At 45.0% G+C, this 18,269-nt stretch overlaps 1 protein-coding gene and 1 non-coding gene across 2 annotated transcripts in view; both read left to right on the top strand.

Annotated features, from left to right (window-relative positions):
• Window positions 1-18,269, top strand: part of IARS1 (isoleucyl-tRNA synthetase 1) — a 110,054-nt gene that overhangs the window by 15,526 nt on the left and 76,259 nt on the right. Inside the window, exons 2-3 of the mRNA XM_077277296.1 lie at window positions 15,487-15,613; window positions 17,922-18,078. Of these exons, the coding sequence (XP_077133411.1) occupies window positions 15,495-15,613; window positions 17,922-18,078 (276 nt within the window). The 5' untranslated portion in view covers window positions 15,487-15,494. The remainder of the gene's footprint in view (window positions 1-15,486; window positions 15,614-17,921; window positions 18,079-18,269) is intronic.
• On the top strand, window positions 15,268-15,396 carry LOC143788949 (small nucleolar RNA SNORA84). The gene has a single exon (XR_013218766.1). It is a non-coding gene; the product is annotated as a small nucleolar RNA SNORA84 (small nucleolar RNA).

Below are 18,269 nucleotides of genomic sequence, written 5' to 3'. Positions count from 1 at the left end.
GTATACAATATACACTGCTCAAAAAAAATAAAGGGAACACTAAAATCCCACATCAAGATATCTCTGAATGAAATATTGTAGTTGTAAATCTTTATTCATTACATAGATGTGTTAAGAACAATAAAACCTAAAATGATCAACGTAAGTCACAACTAATATCCCACGGAGGTCTGGATTTGGAATGATGCTCAAAATCAAAGTGGAAAAGCAAATTACAGGCTGATCTAACTTCAATGGAAATGCCTCGAGAAGGAAATGATGTTCAGTTGTGTGTGTCCTCTATGTGCCTGTATGACCTCCCTACAATGCCTGGGAATCTCCAGGGATCTCCTCCCAGACCTGGACTAAAGCATCTGACAGCACGGTGGCTTAGTGGTTAGCACTACAGCCTTGCAGCGCTGGAGTCCTGGGTTCAAACCCCACCAAGGACAACATCTGCAAAGAGTTTGTATGTTCTCCCCGTGTTTGCGTGGGTTTCCTCCGGGCAGTCCGGTTTCCTCCCACATTCCAAAGACCTACTGATAGGGAATTTAGATTGTGAGCCCCACTGGGGACAGCAATGATAATGTCTGTAAAGCGCTGCGGAATATGTTAGCGCTATATAAAGATTATCTGACAACTCTTGGACAGTCTGTGGTGCAACATGACGTTGATGGATGGTGCGACACATGATGTCCCAGATGTGCTCAATTGGATTCAGGTCTGGGGAACGGGCGGGCCAGTCCATAGCTTCAATACCATGGCGTCTCCAGACTCTGTCACATGCTCAGTGTGAACCTGCTTTCATCAGTGAAGAGCACAGGGCGCCAGTGGCGAATTTGCCAATCCTGGTGTTCTATGGCAAATGCCAAGCGTCCTCCATGGTGTTGGGCTGTGAGCACAACCCCATCTGTGGATGTCGGGCGCTCAGACCATCCTCATGGAGTCGGTTTTTAACCTTTTGTGCAGACACATGCACATTTGTGGCCTGCTGGAGGTCATTTTGCAGGGCTCTGGCAGTGCTCCTCCTGTTCCTCCTTGCACAAAGGCTGAGGTAGCTGTCCTGCTGCTGGGTTGTTGCCCTCCTACGGCCCCCTCCACATCTCCTGGTGTACTGGCCGGTGTACTGGCCTGTCTCCTGGTAGCGCTTCCAGTCTCTGGACCCTATACTGACAAACACAGGAAACCGTCTTGCCACAGCTCGCATTGATGTGCCATCCTGGATGAGCTGTACTACCTGAGCCACTTGTGTGGGTTGTAGAGTCCGTCTCATGCTACCACGAGTGTGAAAGCATAACCAACATTCAAAAGTGACCAAAATATCAGCCAGAAAGCATTGGTACTGAGATTAATAATAATAATATTATTATTATTAATCTTTATATAGCGCCAACATATTCCGCAGCACTTTACATTTTAACAGTTTCAAACACAACAGTCATAAGTAACAACGTTAACAATACAATAATTAAAGCGAAATAAGCCGCCCCTGCTCGCGAGAGCTTACAATCTACAATGAGGTATGTATTTACCATGGCTGCAGAGTCGTGGAGTCAGAGTCGGAGTTAGTTTTGGTCGGACTCGGTAGAAATGTACCGACTCCAGCTTTAAAAAAAAAAAAAGAAAAAAGTATTATTTCATAATTGAACTTTCATATGAATTTTATAAATGTTACTCAAATATATATGTTCTATCAAACTATGAACAGTGATAAGCAGTTCTGCTGGAGATAGAGACATTTCTTAAGGTACCTTCACACGAAACGACTTTGTAACGATATCGCTAGCGATCCGTGACGTTGCAGCGTCCTCGCTAGCGATATCGTTTAGTTTGACACGCAGCAGTGATCAGGATCCTGCTGTGATGTCGCTGGTTGCTGAATAAAGTCCAGAACTTTATTTGGTTGTCCGATCGCCGTGTATCGTTGTGTTTGAAAGCAAAAGCAACGATACCAGCGATATTTTACACTGGTAACCAGGGTAAACATCGGGTTACTAAGCGCAGGGCCGCGCTTAGTAACCCGATGTTTACCCTGGTTACCAGCGTAAAAGTAAAAAAAACAAACAGTACATGCTCACCTGCGCGTCCCCCAGCGTCTGCTTCCTGACACTGACTGAGCGCCGGCCTGAAAGTGAAAGCACAGCGGTGACGTCACCGCTGTGCTGTTAGGGCCGGAGCTCAGTCAGTGTCAGGAAGCAGACGCTGGGGGACGCGCAGGTGAGTATGTACTGTTTGTTTTTTTTACTTTTACGCTGGTAACCAGGGTAAACATCGGGTTACTAAGCGCGGCCCTGCGCTTAGCAACCCGATGGTTACCCGGGGACCTCGGCATCGTTGGTCGCTGGAGAGCGGTCTGTGTGACAGCTCCCCAGCGATCAAACAGCGACGCTGCAGCGATCGGCATCGTTGTCGCTATCGCTGCAGCGTCGCTTCGTGTGAAGGTACCTTTACTTCTTGTGTGTCACTGTTCTCCACTGCCCTTATCTAATCTTATACTTGGTTAACCTCATGCTGCCCCAACCCCCCTACTTACAATGTATAAAACTGAAAGTGAAAATGTGTTGCAAATTCTTAGTAGTAAAGCTCCTCCTCTAGACTAGATGTTTACTAGGTGTGCGTCTTCCAAGCATCTCACAGCAGCTACTCAGAAGAGGAAGACTGTAAGAAGTATTATCCTTTCAACAAACTTTGCATCAGTTAACTGTGAGTACATGATGAATAACAGTATTACTGACCACTATGTCAGTTGTACGACCTGGCAATAATTTTGTACAATTGTTTTTAGGAAAAACAATTGTCATTTGGATTGTGAATGCAGAATTAAAAACCTGAGTGTCAAAGAAGCGTCACATTAAATCAGCTGTAGTTGAACATTTCACAATCACTCAAGATAGAAAACATTATGTCTGTCAGTGTATGACAAATGATCCAGGCGAAAACAAATGCTGTGAAGCCAAGATCAGTGCATATTCAGGCAAAGATAAAAATACTCCTACCAGAGTTTCTAATCTAAAGAGATATTTACAGCGCTTTCATCCAGAAGTACTGAAAGCAGTGGATGAGAGACTGCATCCAAACCAATGAACCAGTGCCCAGCTCTTCCAGCCAAACAAAGGAGCAGAGAACTTTGCAGCCATCATTTGCAAGATATTTTGTCAGTGACAAAGTTACTGTGACAATGACAGTAGATACATTTAAAAACAGATCATAGAGCTTGTTGTAAAGGATAGTGTGCCTATTTTTATTATTTTCACGACCAGCTTTTATGTGTCTGAATGGGGAAATGGCCTGCAAGCTTGGTGTTTCTCTGGAGAGAGAGAGTATTAGAAAATTAGTAATCGAAGAAGCTTTTAAACAAAAGGAAGAACTTAAAAAAACTCTCAAGGGACGCTTTCTGTTTCTTAAAATGGATGCCTGCACACGTCACAGAGTGAACTATTTTGCCATCAATGTCCGATTTGTTTGTGACAAAAATGAAATGGTTACCAAGACATTGGCAGTAAAAGACGCCAAAGCTCATCACACCAGTGAGTTTCTCCAGGTCTTGGTGGAAAAGGTTCTGCAAGACTATGAACTTAAAAAAAGAGCAAGTTCTTTCTGTTGTAACTGTCAAAACTTCAAATATGATAAGTACTATTAAGCTAATGAATGAGAGTAATGATGGTGACCAGCAGCTAGAAGAACATTCTGGGTCCACAGACACACATGTTTGAGATAGAGGAACACAGTATTGTAACTGAGGAGCAAACTGAAGTTGCTTCAGATGAACAGCAACATGATGGTTTAGATGATCTTGTTGAAACTGTCAATACGTTCTTTCATTCATCACATGCGCTGTGTTGTGCATACGCTACAGCTGGCTATAAGAGACAGTCTGCAAGAAGGACATGCTGCTGCACTGATTGGCAAGGTGAGAAAATTGGCTACTGTTGCCAGAACCTCTAAAGTTGACTCAATTTTGAAGAGACGTGCTGGAAAAGGGGCAATTATTGATCAAGCCACACGATGGGGCAGTACTTAATGATTTAGCGCTTGGTTGAACTGAAAACCTTTCTTGTAGACATGGCTAACCCTCACCTGACGCTAAATGAAAGTCAGTGGAATCAGGTGACGGAGCTGGAAAAATTGCTAGAGCACCCATTTACAGTGACTAAAAAATTACAAGCGGAGGATTTAACTCCAGGTATTTTCTTAAAGGAGTGGAAGAACCTGATGTTTCGCCTGTCCCAAAGAGGAGGGTTAATTGCAAGTGGCATTGCTACATCAATGAAACGGAGAGAGGAGCTACTATTACAAAATAACATTCTTTTGGCAGCTGTTTATGTAGACCCAATGCATCGGATTCTTCTAGATGATCAACAGCTAACTAAAGGAAAAGAAGCTCTGTTTGAAATAGCAGTAAGGATGAAAGGGTTGCAGAACAGTCAGGAGGAACAAGAATAATTTGGTCGTCCTGCCACATCTTCACCCTCATCAACTGATGAAGAATTTAATTTAAAAAAATATTTGGATCACAAGGACCGTGCAAAGCGAAGAAGAGTCATCCCCTTCAAAGAACACAGCCAGTACATTTCAGCAGAATTTTTCATGTGCACTAAAAGAAATTGAGAAATTTGACCGTTCATCAAAAATAACAGTGCAACAAGCGATTCCTCTGTATCCTGACATTGTCAGAGATGTTGCCCGAGTGGTTACTGCTTTGCCACAACCCAAGTTGGTGTAGAGAGGTTGTTCTCTGCTCTCAAAATAATTAGATCAGATTTGAGGGCATCCATGAAGGAGGATCTGACAGAGGCAATACTTTTTCTGCGGACGAATTTATAGATTTCTTCTTAACTGCATAAGTGTTTATTACCGTATATACTCGAGTATAAGCCGACTTGAGTATAAGCCGACCCCCCCCCCCCCCCCAATTTTGCCACAAAAAACTGGGAAAACTTATTGACTCGAGTATAAGCCTAGGGTGGAAAATGCAGCAGCTACCGGTGAATTTCAAAAATAAAAATAGATGCTCCATACCGTTCATTATGGCCCCATAGATGCTCCACATAAAGCTGTGCACATATAAAGCTCTGCATCGGTCATTATTGCCCCATAGATGCTCCACATAAAGCTGTGCCATATATAATGCTCTGCACCGTTCATTATTGCCCCATAGTTCATTATTGCCCCATAGATGCTCCACAAAGCTGTGCCATATAGAATGCTCTGCACCGTTGCCCCATAGATACTCCACATAAAGCTGTGCAATATATAATGCTACTGCAATTAAAAAAAAAAATATGACATACTCGCCTCTCTTGCTGCCCGCAGCTCCTCAGCGTCCCGTCTCGGCGTCTCCCCGCACTGACTGTTCAGGCAGAGGGCGGTGCGCACACTAGTACGTCATCACGCCCTCTGACCTGAACAGTCAGAGCAAGAGGACGGGAAGACGGAGCGGTGCCCGGCGTGTGGAACGCGGACAGGTAATTATGACATACTTACCTGCTCCTGGCTCCTTATCCCGGACAGCTGGTCTCCGGGTGCCGCAGCCTCTTCCTCTGTCAGCGGTCACCGTTACCGCTCATTAGAGAAATGAATATGCGGCTCCACCCCTATGGGAGTGGAGTCCATATTCATAACTTTAATGAGCGGTCCCACGTGACCGCTGAACAAGGGAAGAGCTGCAGCACTGAAAACCGTGGGACGGGCAGGGGGAGCGCCGGGACTAGGTGAGTATGCGACAGTCCCCTCACCTGCCGACCCCACCGCCGATCATGACTCGAGTATAAGCCGAGAGGGGCACTTTCAGCCCAAAAATTTGGGCTGAAAATCTCGGCTTATACTCGAGTATATACGGTACATATTTACTTACAAGAGTTTAGAAAAGTTTATAAAAGTTATTTGCTATATTCTAATTGTATTCTAATAAATATAGTTTTTGCTCTAAGTGGTCTGATTACTTATATGATGGTGAGAAACTGAATAAGCACAATGTTAATATTTTACAACAGTAAATTTATTGTTACGAATTGGCCATTTATGAAGGAGTCAGTCGGATAAAATCCAGGAGTCTGAGTCGCAACTGTGGCTTACCGACTCCACAGCCCTGTTATTTACAATGATGTATTTACAATGATGGTCCAGCCATCTTCAGGGAGTGGGGGGTAGATGGAAGTAGCGAATGGGCTACACACGCACTCATAAAATAACTTTGATTAAGGAACGTAATAGGCCGCTCTGAACAAATGTGTTTTGAGCGAGCGCCAAAAACTATGTAATTTGTGGCTGGTCCTAATATCTTGGGGTAGAGCATTCCAGAGGATTGGCGCTGCACGGGAGAAGTCTTGGAGTCGGGAGTGGGAGGTACGGATTAGTGCAGAGGTTAGTCGTTTGCAGAGCGCATTGGTCGGCTAGGCCGATAGACAGAAATGAGGGAGGAGATGTAAGGGGGTGCCGCACTGTGGAGAGCTTTGTGGGTGAGAACAAGTACTTTGAATTGTATCCTGTAATGAATGGGCAGCCAGTGTAACGACTGGCGAAGAGCTGACACGTCCGAGTAACGATTAGCCAGATGGACGACCCTGGCTGCCGCATTAAGGATAGACTGGAGAGGGGAAAGTCGAGTGAGGGGGAGGCCAATTAGCTGAGCGTTACAGTAGTCCAGGCGGGAGTGGATCAGGGCAACAGTGAGGGTCTTGTTTCCATGGTGAGAAAAGGGCGGATTCTAGAGATGTTCTTTAGGTGTAAGCGGCACGAGCGGGCAAGAGATTGTATGTGGGAGGTGAAGGAGAGATCGGAGTCAAACATAACACCCCGGCAGCAGGCACGCTGTCTGGGTGTTATTATGGTGCCACCTACGGAGAGGGAAATGTCAGATTTAGGGAGGTTAGTAGAAGGCGGGAGCAGAAGTTGTTCAGTTTTGGAGAGGTTGAGTTTCAGATAGAGAGCGGACATGATGTTGGAGACTGCAGAGTCGGTGGCATTCTGTAGTACAGCAGGGGTAAGGTCAGGGGATGATGTGTAACGTTGTGTGTCATCAGCATAAAGATGGTACTGAAAGCCAAATCTGCTGATGGTCTGTCCAATTGGGGCCGTGTAGAGGGAGAAGAGAAGGGGCCAAGGACTGAGCCCTGGGGTACCCCAACAATGAGAAGAAGAGGAGATGAAGTGGAGCCGGAGAACAGAACAGTGAAAGAGCGGTCAGAAAGATAGGAGGAGGACCAGGAGAGAGCAGTGTCCTTAAAGGGAACCTGTCTCCCCGTTTTTTCAGTATGAGATAAAAATACCGTTAAATAGGGCCTGAGCTGTGCTTTACAATAGTGTGTTTTTTGAAAACGGCGACTTTTGTAAGGTATTTCGGCAGCATAGGTGGGGAATCAGGAGACAAAAAATACACTATTGTAAAGCACAGCTCAGGCCCTATTTAATGGTATTTTTATCTCATACTGAAAAAACGGGGTGACAGGTTCCGTTTAACCCCTTCACCCCCAGAGCTGTTTTCGTTTTTCGCTCCCCTCCTTCCCAGAGCCATTACTTTTTTATTTTTCCGTCAATATGGCCATGTGAGGGCTTATTTTTTGCGGGACGAGTTGTACTTTTGAACGGTACCATTGGTTTTACCATGCCGTGTAACAGAAAACGGGAAAAAAATTCCAAGTGTGATGAAATTGCAAAAAAAGTGCAATCTCACACTTGTTTTTTGTTTGGCTTTTTTGCTAAGTTCACCAAATGCTAAAACTAACCTGCCATTATGATTCTCCAGGTCATTACGAGTTCATAGACACCTAACATGTCTAGGTTATTTTTTATCTAAGTGGTGAAAAAAATGCCAAACTTTGCTAAAAAAAAATAATAAAAAATTGCGCGATTTTCCGATACCCGTACTGTCTCCAAATTTTCGTGATCTGGGGTCAGGTGAGGGCTTATTTTTTGCGTGCCGAGCTGGCGTTTTTAATGATACCATTTTGGTGTAGATACGTTCTTTTGATCGCCCGTTATTGCATTTTAATGCAATGTCGCGGCGACCAAAAAAAACGTAATTTTGGCGTTTTGATTTTTTTTTTTTTCTCGCTACGCCATTTAGCGGTCAGGTTAATGCTTTGTTTTTATTGATAGATCGGGCGATTCTGAACGCGGCGATACCAAATATGTGTAAGGTTTTTTTTTGTTTGTTTTTTTTTTGTAATTGTTTTATTTTGATTGGGGCGAAAGGGGGGTGATTTGAATTTTTATATATTTTTTTTTTTTATATTTTTAAACCCTTTTTTTTTTTTTTTTAATTTTTTATTTTGACATGCTTCAATAGCCTCCATAGGAGGCTAGAAGCATGCGCAACTCGATCAGCTCTGCTACATAGAGGTGAAGTACAGATCACCTCTATGTAGCAGAAATCCAGGTGTGCTTTGAGCGCCGACCACAGGGTGGCGCTCAAAGCAATTGGCCAACAACAACCATAGAGGTCTCGAGGAGACCTCTGGTTGTTATGGCAATGCACCGATGACCCCCGATCATGTGACGGGGGGGTCAGCTGTCCTAGTACTTCCGGCCGGGAGCGCTAGTTAAATGCTGCTGTCAGCGCTTGACGGCGGCATTTAACTAGTTAATGGGCGCGGGCGGATCGCGATTCCGCTCTCGCTGATTGCGCGCACATGTAAGCTGTACAAAACAGCTGACATGTTGCGGCTTTGAGGTGGGCTCACCGCCAGAGCCCACCTCAAAGAAGGGGATCTGCCAGCTGACGTACTATTCAGTCAGCTGGCAGAAAGGGGTTAATGCCTAGTGACTGGAGCGTAGAGAGTAGGAGACGGTGGTCAACAGCGTCGAAAGCTGCAGAAAGGTCGATAAGAATGAGCAGAGTGGTCACCATTACGAGATGTGGTCTGTGGTCCCCACCTGCAGGACCGCTCCTTTATTGAGGGGGTCTTGATAATTGCCAATAATTTCCATCTGTTGTCTGTTCCATTTGCACAACAGCATGTGACATTAATTGTCAATCAGTGTTGCTTCCTAAGTGGACAGTTTGATTTCACACAAGTTTGATTCCCTTGGAGTCATATTCTGTTTGTGTTCCCTTTATTTTTTTTGAGCAGTGTATATAGTCCAATATATATATATATAGGTCCTTCTCAAAAAATTAGCATATAGCGTTAAATTTCATTATTTACCATAATGTAATGATTACAATTAAACTTTCATATATTATAGATTCATTATCCACCAACTGAAATTTGTCAGGTCTTTTATTGTTTTAATACTGATGATTTTGGCATACAACTCCTGATAACCCAAAAAACCTGTCTCAATAAATTAGCATATCAAGAAAAGGTTCTCTAAATGACCTATTACCCTAATCTTCTGAATCAACTAATTAACTCTAAACACATGCAAAAGATACCTGAGGCTTTTAAAAACTCCCTGCCTGGTTCATTACTCAAAACCCCCATCATGGGTAAGACTAGCGACCTGACAGATGTCAAGAAGGCCATCATTGACACCCTCAAGCAAGAGGGTAAGACCCAGAAAGAAATTTCTCAACAAATAGGCTGTTCCCAGAGTGCTGTATCAAGGCACCTCAGTGGTAAGTCTGTTGGAAGGAAACAATGTGGCAGAAAACGCTGTACAACGAGAAGAGGTGACCGGATCCTGAGGAAGATTGTGGAGAAGGACCGATTCCAGACCTTGGGGAACCTGAGGAAGCAGTGGACTGAGTCTGGTGTGGAAACATCCAGAGCCACCGTGCACAGGCGTGTGCAGGAAATGGGCTACAGGTGCCGCATTCCCCAGGTAAAGCCACTTTTGAACCATAAACAGCGGCAGAAGCGCCTGACCTGGGCTACAGAGAAGCAGCACTGGACTGTTGCTAAGTGGTCCCAAGTACTTTTTTCTGATGAAAGCAAATTTTGCATGTCATTCGGAAATCAAGGTGCCAGAGTCTGGAGGAAGACTGGGGAGAAGGAAATGCCAAAATGCCTGAAGTCCAGTGTCAAGTACCCACAGTCAGTGATGGTGTGGGGTGCCATGTCAGCTGCTGGTGTTGGTCCACTGTGTTTCATCAAGGGCAGGGTCAATGCAGCTAGCTATCAGGAGATTTTGGAGCACTTCATGCTTCCATCGGCTGAAATGCTTTATGGAGATGAAGATTTCATTTTTCAGCACGACCTGGCACCTGCTCACAGTGCCAAAACCACTGGTAAATGATTTACTGGCCATGGTATTACTGTGCTCAATTGGCCTGCCAACTCCCCTGACCTGAACCCCATAGAGAATCTGTGGGATATTGTGAAGAGAAAGTTGAGAGACGCAAGACCCAACACTCTGGATGAGCTTAAGGCCGCTATTGAAGCATCCTGGGCCTCCATAACATCTCAGCAGTGTCACAGGCTGATTGCCTCCATGCCACGCCGCATTGAAGCAGTCATTTCTGCCAAAGGATTCCCGACCAAGTATTGAGTGCATAACTGAACATTATTATTTGATGGTTTTTTCGTTTGGTATTAAAAAACACTTTTATTTGATTGGTCGGGTGAAATATGCTAATTTATTGAGACAGGTTTTTTGGGTTATCAGGAGTTGTATGCCAAAATCATCAGTATTAAAACAATAAAAGACCTGACAAATTTCAGTTGGTGGATAATGAATCTATAGTATATGAAAGTTTAATTGTAATCATTACATTATGGTAAATAATGAAATTTAACACTATATGCTAATTTTTTGAGAAGGACCTGTGTGTGTGTGTATATATATATATATATATATATATATATATATATATATATATATATATATATATATATATATATATATATATATATATATATATATATATATCTAATATATAAAGCTGAATGTGTGTGTGTGTGTATGTATGTATGTATGTATGTATGTATGTATGTCCGGGATTGGCATCTGAACCGTCGCAGCTACAGGCACAAAAATTTGCACAGTCACACGTCTGGACCCCGAGAGCGTCATAGGCTATGTTGTGAGGTGAAATTTTAACCCCGCGCTTTCCAATTCACCAAACATTTTTGCCCCTATCTACATAATGGGGAAAATATGAAAGGAAAAGTGTTGGAGGCAAATTAACAGCTGCCAGATGTGAACAAGGGGGACTTAAAGAATGAGAGTGATGGCGCCAAAGAGTATATACTGTACAGTTGCTAAGGTGGGGCCCCGACATGGGATAATCACCACACCACCACGGGGATATGAACACACACACAAAATGCGCCACACACTACCACGTGCTCGAACACATATACCACCCTCAGCGCACATTTCACCACACATACACCAACCTCACCACATAAAAGTAGAAACACAAAAGTCGCCGCTCAAAACTCGCCACGCGCAAAAATCTCCACATGCAAAATTCGCCACACGTGCAAAACTCACCTCATGGAAAACTCGCCACACGCAAAACTTGCACACGCAGAAAAATTGGCACACGCAGAAAAATTGCCACATACACAAAAGTTGCAACACATGCAAAAGTTGCCTCACACAAAACTTGCACATACTCAAAAGGCACCACACATAAAACTCGCCACGCGCAAAACTCGCCATGCGCAAAACTTGCTGCACACAACTTGCTACACTAACCTGTCACATGCAACTCGACACACAAAAAGTTGCTACACACATGTCGCCACACAAAACTCATCTCACAAAAGTCCCTACATGCATGTCGCCACACGCAACTCAACACACACAACTTGACACACGAAACTCGCCCTAAAACACACACAAGTCTGGTATTATCCTTCAAAAATAAAAATCTGATTAATAAGCAGACAAACTACAAGAGCAACAAATGTACCATATAGGAATCCGGCAGCTGTCAGTCACATGACCAGTCTATTATGTGTATGTGTGAGCTAATATATACTGCCAGGGGGAGGGCTTACTGTTGGCTGGGGATTTATCAGGCTGCCATTTTAGCTTACAAATACTGAGGTAAAAATACTGACCAAATAACGTGTGAACGAGGGCTAATACAGGAGGAGATGACATACAGTTATATACTATATACAGGAGGAGATGACACACAGGTATATACTATTTACAGGGGAGATGACACACAGGTATATGCTATATACAGGAGGAGATGACACACAGATATATACTATATACAGGAGAGATGACACACAGGTATATACTATATAGAGGAGGAGATGACATACAGGTACATACTACATACAGGAGGAGATGACATACAGGTATATACTATATACAGGAGGAGATGACACACAGGTATATACTATATACAGGAGCAGATTACCTACAGGTATATAGTATATACAGGAGGAGATGACATACAGGTATATGCTATGTATAGGAGGAGATGACATACAGGTATATACTATATACAGAAGGAGATGACACACAGATATATACTATATATAGGTGAGATGACACACAGGTATATACTATATACAGGAGATTACATACAGGTATATCTAATATATAAAGCTGAATGTGTGTATGTATGTATGTGTGTATGTCCGGGATTGGCATCTGCACCGTCGCAGCTACAGCCACAAAATTTTGCACAGTCACACGTCTGGACCCCGAGAGCGTCATAGGCTATGTTGTGAGGTGAAATTTTAACCCCGCGCATTCCAATTCACCAAACAATTTTGCCCCTATCTACATAATGGGGAAAAAGTGAAGGGAAAAGTGTTGGAGGAAAATTGACAGCTGCCAGATGTGAACAATGAGGACTTAAAGAATGAGAGCGATGGCGACAAAGAGTATATACCGTACAGTTGCTAAGGTGGGGCCCCGACATGGGATACTCACCACACACTGGGATGTGAACACAAACACAAAATGCGCCACACACTACCACGTGCTTGAACACATATACCACCCTCAACACACATTTCACCACACACACACCAACCTCGCCACATAAAAGTCGAAACACAAAAGTCACCACTCAAAACTCGCAACGCGCAAAACTCGCTACATGCAAAACTCGCCATATGCAAAACTAGGCTCACGCAAAACTCGCCACACGTGCAAAACTCACCTCATGGAAAACTCACCTCATGCAAAACTTGCACACACAGAAAAATTGCCACATGTACAAAAGTTGCACCACATGCAAAAGTTGCCTCACATAAAACTTGCACATACTCAAAACGCACCACACATAAAACTCGCCACGCGCAAAACTCGCCATGCACAAATCTTGCTGCACACAACTTGCTACACTAACCTGTCACATGCAACTCGACACACAAAATGTTGCTACACGCATGTCACCACACAAAACTCATCTCACAAAAGTCGCTACATGCATGTCGCCACACGCAACTCAACACACACAACTTGACACATGAAACTCACCCTAAAACACACACAAGTCTGGTATTGTCCTTCAAAAATAAAAATCTGATTAATAAGCAGACAAACTACAAGAGCAACAAATGTACCATATAGGAAATACGGCAGCTGTCAGTCACATGGCCTGTCTATTATGTGTATGTGTGAGCTAATATATACTGCCAGGGGGGAGGGCTTCCTGTTGGCTGGGGATTTATCAGGCTGCCAATAGCAACCAATCACAGCTCAGCTTCTATTTTGCTACAGTTAATTAACCTGAGCTCTGATTGGTTAATATAGGCAACAAAGACATTCTCAGTATAACAAAGCTAATATATGTTGTGAAATTCTTCTATTAGCTTAGTTTTTGCCTTTTAATAATTACATTTCTATCTATTTGTTTTGTGGTTTTTGTGTGCAGAATAAATTTTTGTTAACACATTCTATTTTGCTAACAGCAGTCATTAACCCGGGCGAAGCCGGGTAGTACAGCTAGTATATATATATATATATATATATATATATATATATATATATATATATATATATATATATATATATATATATATATACACACACTCACCGGCCACTTTATTAGGTACACCTGTCCAACTTCTTGTTAACACTTAATTTCTAATCAGCCAATCACATGGCGGCAACTCAGTGCATTTAGGCATGTAGACATGGTCAAGACAATCTCCTGCAGTTCAAACCGAGCATCAGTATGGGGGAGAAAGTTGATTTGAGTGCCTTTGAACGTGGCATGGTTGTTGGTGCCAGAAGGGCTGGTCTGAGTATTTCAGAAACTGCTGATCTACTGGGATTTTCACGCACAACCATCTCTAGGGTTTACAGAGAATGGTCCGAAAAAGAAAAAAAATCCAGTGAGCGGCAGTTCTGTGGGCGGAAATGCCTTGTTGATGCCAGAGGTCAGAGGAGAATGGGCAGACTGGTTCGAGCTGATAGAAAGGCAACAGTGACTCAAATCGCCACCCGTTACAACCAAGGTAGGCCTAAGAGCATCTCTGAACGCACAGTGCGTCGAACTTTGAGGCAGATGGGCTACAGCAGCAGAAGACCACACCGGGTACCACTCCTTTCAGCTAAGAACAGGAAACTGAGGCTACAATTTGTACAAGCTCATCGAAATTGGACAGTAGAAGATTGGAAAAACGTTGCTTGGTCTGATGAGTCTCGATTTCTGCGACATTCGGATGGTAGGGTCAGAATTTGGCGTAAACAACATGAAAGCATGGATCCATCCTGCCTTGTATGGAGCATCTTTGGGATGTGCAGCCGACAAATCTGCGGCAACTGTGTGATGCCATCATGTCAATATGGACCAAAATCTGAGGAATGCTTCCAGCACCTTGTTGAATCTATGCCACGAAGAATTGAGGCAGTTCTGAAGGCAAAAGGGGGTCCAACCCGTTACTAGCATGGTGTACCTAATAAAGTGGCCGGTGAGTGTGTGTGTATGTATATGTGTATATATATATATATATATATATATATATATATATATATATATATATACATACACACCTTATGGCCCCTGTCTGACGTATATTGCTGTGCCCATGGTTCCTCCCCGTTCCTGCTCCGTTGGCTGGTGCACAGGTCGTCTCCCTCGTGGATGCAGTATGTATGTATGTATGTATGTATTAATTCATTCCTTATGGCCCCTGTCTGACGTATTTTACCGTGCTGGGCCCATGGTTCCTCCCCGTTCCTGCTCCGTTGGTCGGTGCACAGGTCGTCTCCCTCGTGGATGCAGTATGTATGTATGGTATGTATGTATTAATTTATTCCTTATGGCCCCTGTCTGACGTATTTTACCGTGCTGGGCCCATGGTTCCTCCCCGTTCCTGCTCCGTTGGTCGTTGCACAGGTCGTCTCCCTCGTGGATGCAGGTGTTGGGCTCCTCTTTCCTGGACAGAAGTTTGGGGTGTTCTGTGACTTCTCATGATTTGGGCCCTGTGGTTACTGGAGTCCGTTCTGTCCGGAGCTGCAGTTATGTAATGGGCCTATATTAATACTGCAATTCTTGCATGGCCGCCGAATCCTCTTCTTAGCCGCCATAGCCCGGGTGCAGTTACATTTTGTGTAATACGGTCCTGCTGAAATCACAGGAGTAACCCTACGACTCCATGGTGTGAATAGTCAGACTGTCCCCCTAATCTTTGTGTGCAGCGCACATCATGGCTGAGCCGGTGCCGGAGACTATCAGCTTCCCCGTGGAGGAGGAGCGGATCCTGAAGCTCTGGATGGACTTAGACTGTTTCCAGCAATGTCTCAAGCAATCAAAGAATAAGCCCAGGTGAGAAATCAAGGATAATAGAAAAAACTGGAGTCCGGCTCAACAGGACTGGATTTTCCTTTTCCAGGTGGATGAGCATAGAGCAACTGGGTGAGCTGGAATCAAGTTTCCAGGTGAGAAATCCAGAAAGAAATCAGGGAAAGCGGAGTTTGTGGTGTGACAGGAAATGGTATTCTCATCAGTTGCGCATTAGATCGTCCTCCTGAGCCGTCTATATGGCCGCTGGTGATGGGAAGCTGAATAGCATGACCTCTTGATGGCTGTGATCTGACGTCTTATTCCAGAGAAATCTGTGTTTATTTTATATGTAAATGAGCGGTTTGGATCTGTGGGCGTGGCAAGGATCTGAGACTCCACCTCCAGAGCTTATTGTGAATGGAGGAGGAGTTGCCAGTGTGACGGCCGCTCTGATCTCACTGCAGAGCTGTGTGTGATACCTCACCGGAGCCCGCACAATAAGCAGAGCTATGAGAGCTGCAGCTGCTGACATCCACCCCTGCTATTGTCATTAGAGAGCAGCCATCACACTGATAACTCCTCCATTTATAATGATTTATGGAGGTGGAGTCTCGGGGAGAGCTATGCCCCGCCCATAGCTCCTTTATATATACGATTTCTCTGTAATAAGATGTCAAATTGCAGCTGTCATGTTGTTCGGCTTCCTATCGCCTGCTCCAGAGAACAATCACTGACACATTCCCTTGGAGGAGATATTCTTCTCCTTATTAATCAGTGTTTCTACCACAAAATACCTAGAAATGTTGTGCAGATATGTTGTGACTCCTGTAGGACAGAGGACGCGACACCAAATTCATGCGATAGGTTTAAGGTTAGGTTTTCTGACAAGATGGCATAGCTATAGGGGTACGCCAGAGATGTCTGATACCCATCCTGTCTCACTCCCCATCACTCTGCAGACTCAGATGTGACGGGCCCCTCTCCTTACCCATCAACCATCAGACTGTGACACGTGAGGGCCATCTCCTGTCTCCTTCCCCAGCACCCTGCAGACTGAGATGTGAGGTTCCTCTCTTCTTCCCCATCACCCTGCAGACAGACGTGAGGGCTCTATCCCATCACCCTGCAGACTGAGACGTGAGGTTCCTCTCTTCTTCCCCATCACCCTGCAGACTGAGACGTGAGGTTCCTCTCTTCTTCCCCATCACCCTGCAGACTGAGACGTGCGGGCCCTCTCCTGTCTCTATCCCATCACCCTGCAGACTGAGATGTGAGGTTCCTCTCTCCTTCCCCATCACCCTGCAGACTGAGACGTGAGGTTCCTCTCTCCTTCCCCATCACCCTGCAGACTGAGACGTGAGGTTCCTCTCTCCTTCCCCATCACCCTGCAGACTGAGACGTGAGGTTCCTCTCTCCTTCCCCATCACCCTGCAGACTGAGACGTGAGGTTCCTCTCTCCTTCCCCAGCACCCTGCAGACTGAGACGTGAGGGTCGTTTTCCTGTCCTCTTCCCCTGCACCCTGCTGACTGAGATGAGGGTCATTTCCTTTCTTCTTCCCCATCACACTGCTGACTGTGAGACTTGAGGGTCGTTTCTTCTTTTCTTCCCCATCACCCTGCAGACTGAGACGTGAGGGTCGTTTTCCTGTCTCCTTCCCCAGCACCCTGCTGACTGTGAGACGTGAGAGTCCTTTCCTCTTTTCTTCCCCAGCACCCTGCTGACTGTGAGACGTGAGGGTTCTTTCCTCTTTTCTTCCCCATCACCCTGCAGACTGAGACGTGAGGGTCGTTTTCCTGTCTCCTTCCCCAGCACCCTGCTGACTGTGAGACGTGAGAGTCCTTTCCTCTTTTCTTCCCCAGCACCCTGCTGACTGTGAGACGTGCGGGTCCTTTCCTCTTTTCTTCCCCAGCACCCTGCAGACTGTGAGATGTGAGGGTCCTCTCCTTTCTTCTTCCCCATCACCCTGCAGTGAGGATCCTCTGCTCTCTGTATTTTCTACCTCCTTATATGTGCAGCCCTGGTAATCACTGGTGCTTTATTACCACATCCCATCACTGACCTCGTTCACCAGTGAGGGGCGCTGCAGGCTCCTTCCATTCATGTCCTAGGGATGTGCCATAAATATCTGTGAGACCAGCTGTCATAGGGGCGGATGGTTCTGCATCCAGAACTTGCCTTTACATCTTCACTAAGTTGCTGCCTCTGAATCTTCGTGAAAGGGACGTCCTGTCCCAGGGATTGTGTTCTGTAATCCGGCGCCCGGTCATCCGGCAGCTGCTATCTTTTGACTCTGGTACGGATGCCTCGTTGTGCAGAATATCCACCAGCCTCTTGCTGTCTCACGTGTAGGTACACTTTCTATGACGGACCTCCCTTTGCAACAGGCCTTCCGCACTACGGGCACATTCTGGCGGGCACGATTAAGGACATTGTCACCAGGTTTGCTCACCAGAGTGGCTTTCATGTGGAGAGAAGGTTCGGATGGGACTGTCATGGATTACCAGTGGTGAGTTGCAGCATAGTTACTGTGGTGGTGATGACTTTGTTGATAACTGGGGACAGTGGTAACGATTGCGGTGATGGTGGCAGTGGTGATGACTGTAGTGATGGTGGTGACGTTGATGCTGGCAGTTTGTGACGTCAGCAGGTGTTGTATGTCGTACCCCCAGGGGTGGGCCTCTATACCGCTGCAGAATG

Source organism: Ranitomeya variabilis, chromosome 8 (genome assembly GCF_051348905.1).
Source record: "Ranitomeya variabilis isolate aRanVar5 chromosome 8, aRanVar5.hap1, whole genome shotgun sequence".
Taxonomy (NCBI): domain Eukaryota; kingdom Metazoa; phylum Chordata; class Amphibia; order Anura; family Dendrobatidae; genus Ranitomeya; species Ranitomeya variabilis.
This window is presented reverse-complemented; position numbering and strand designations above follow the sequence as displayed.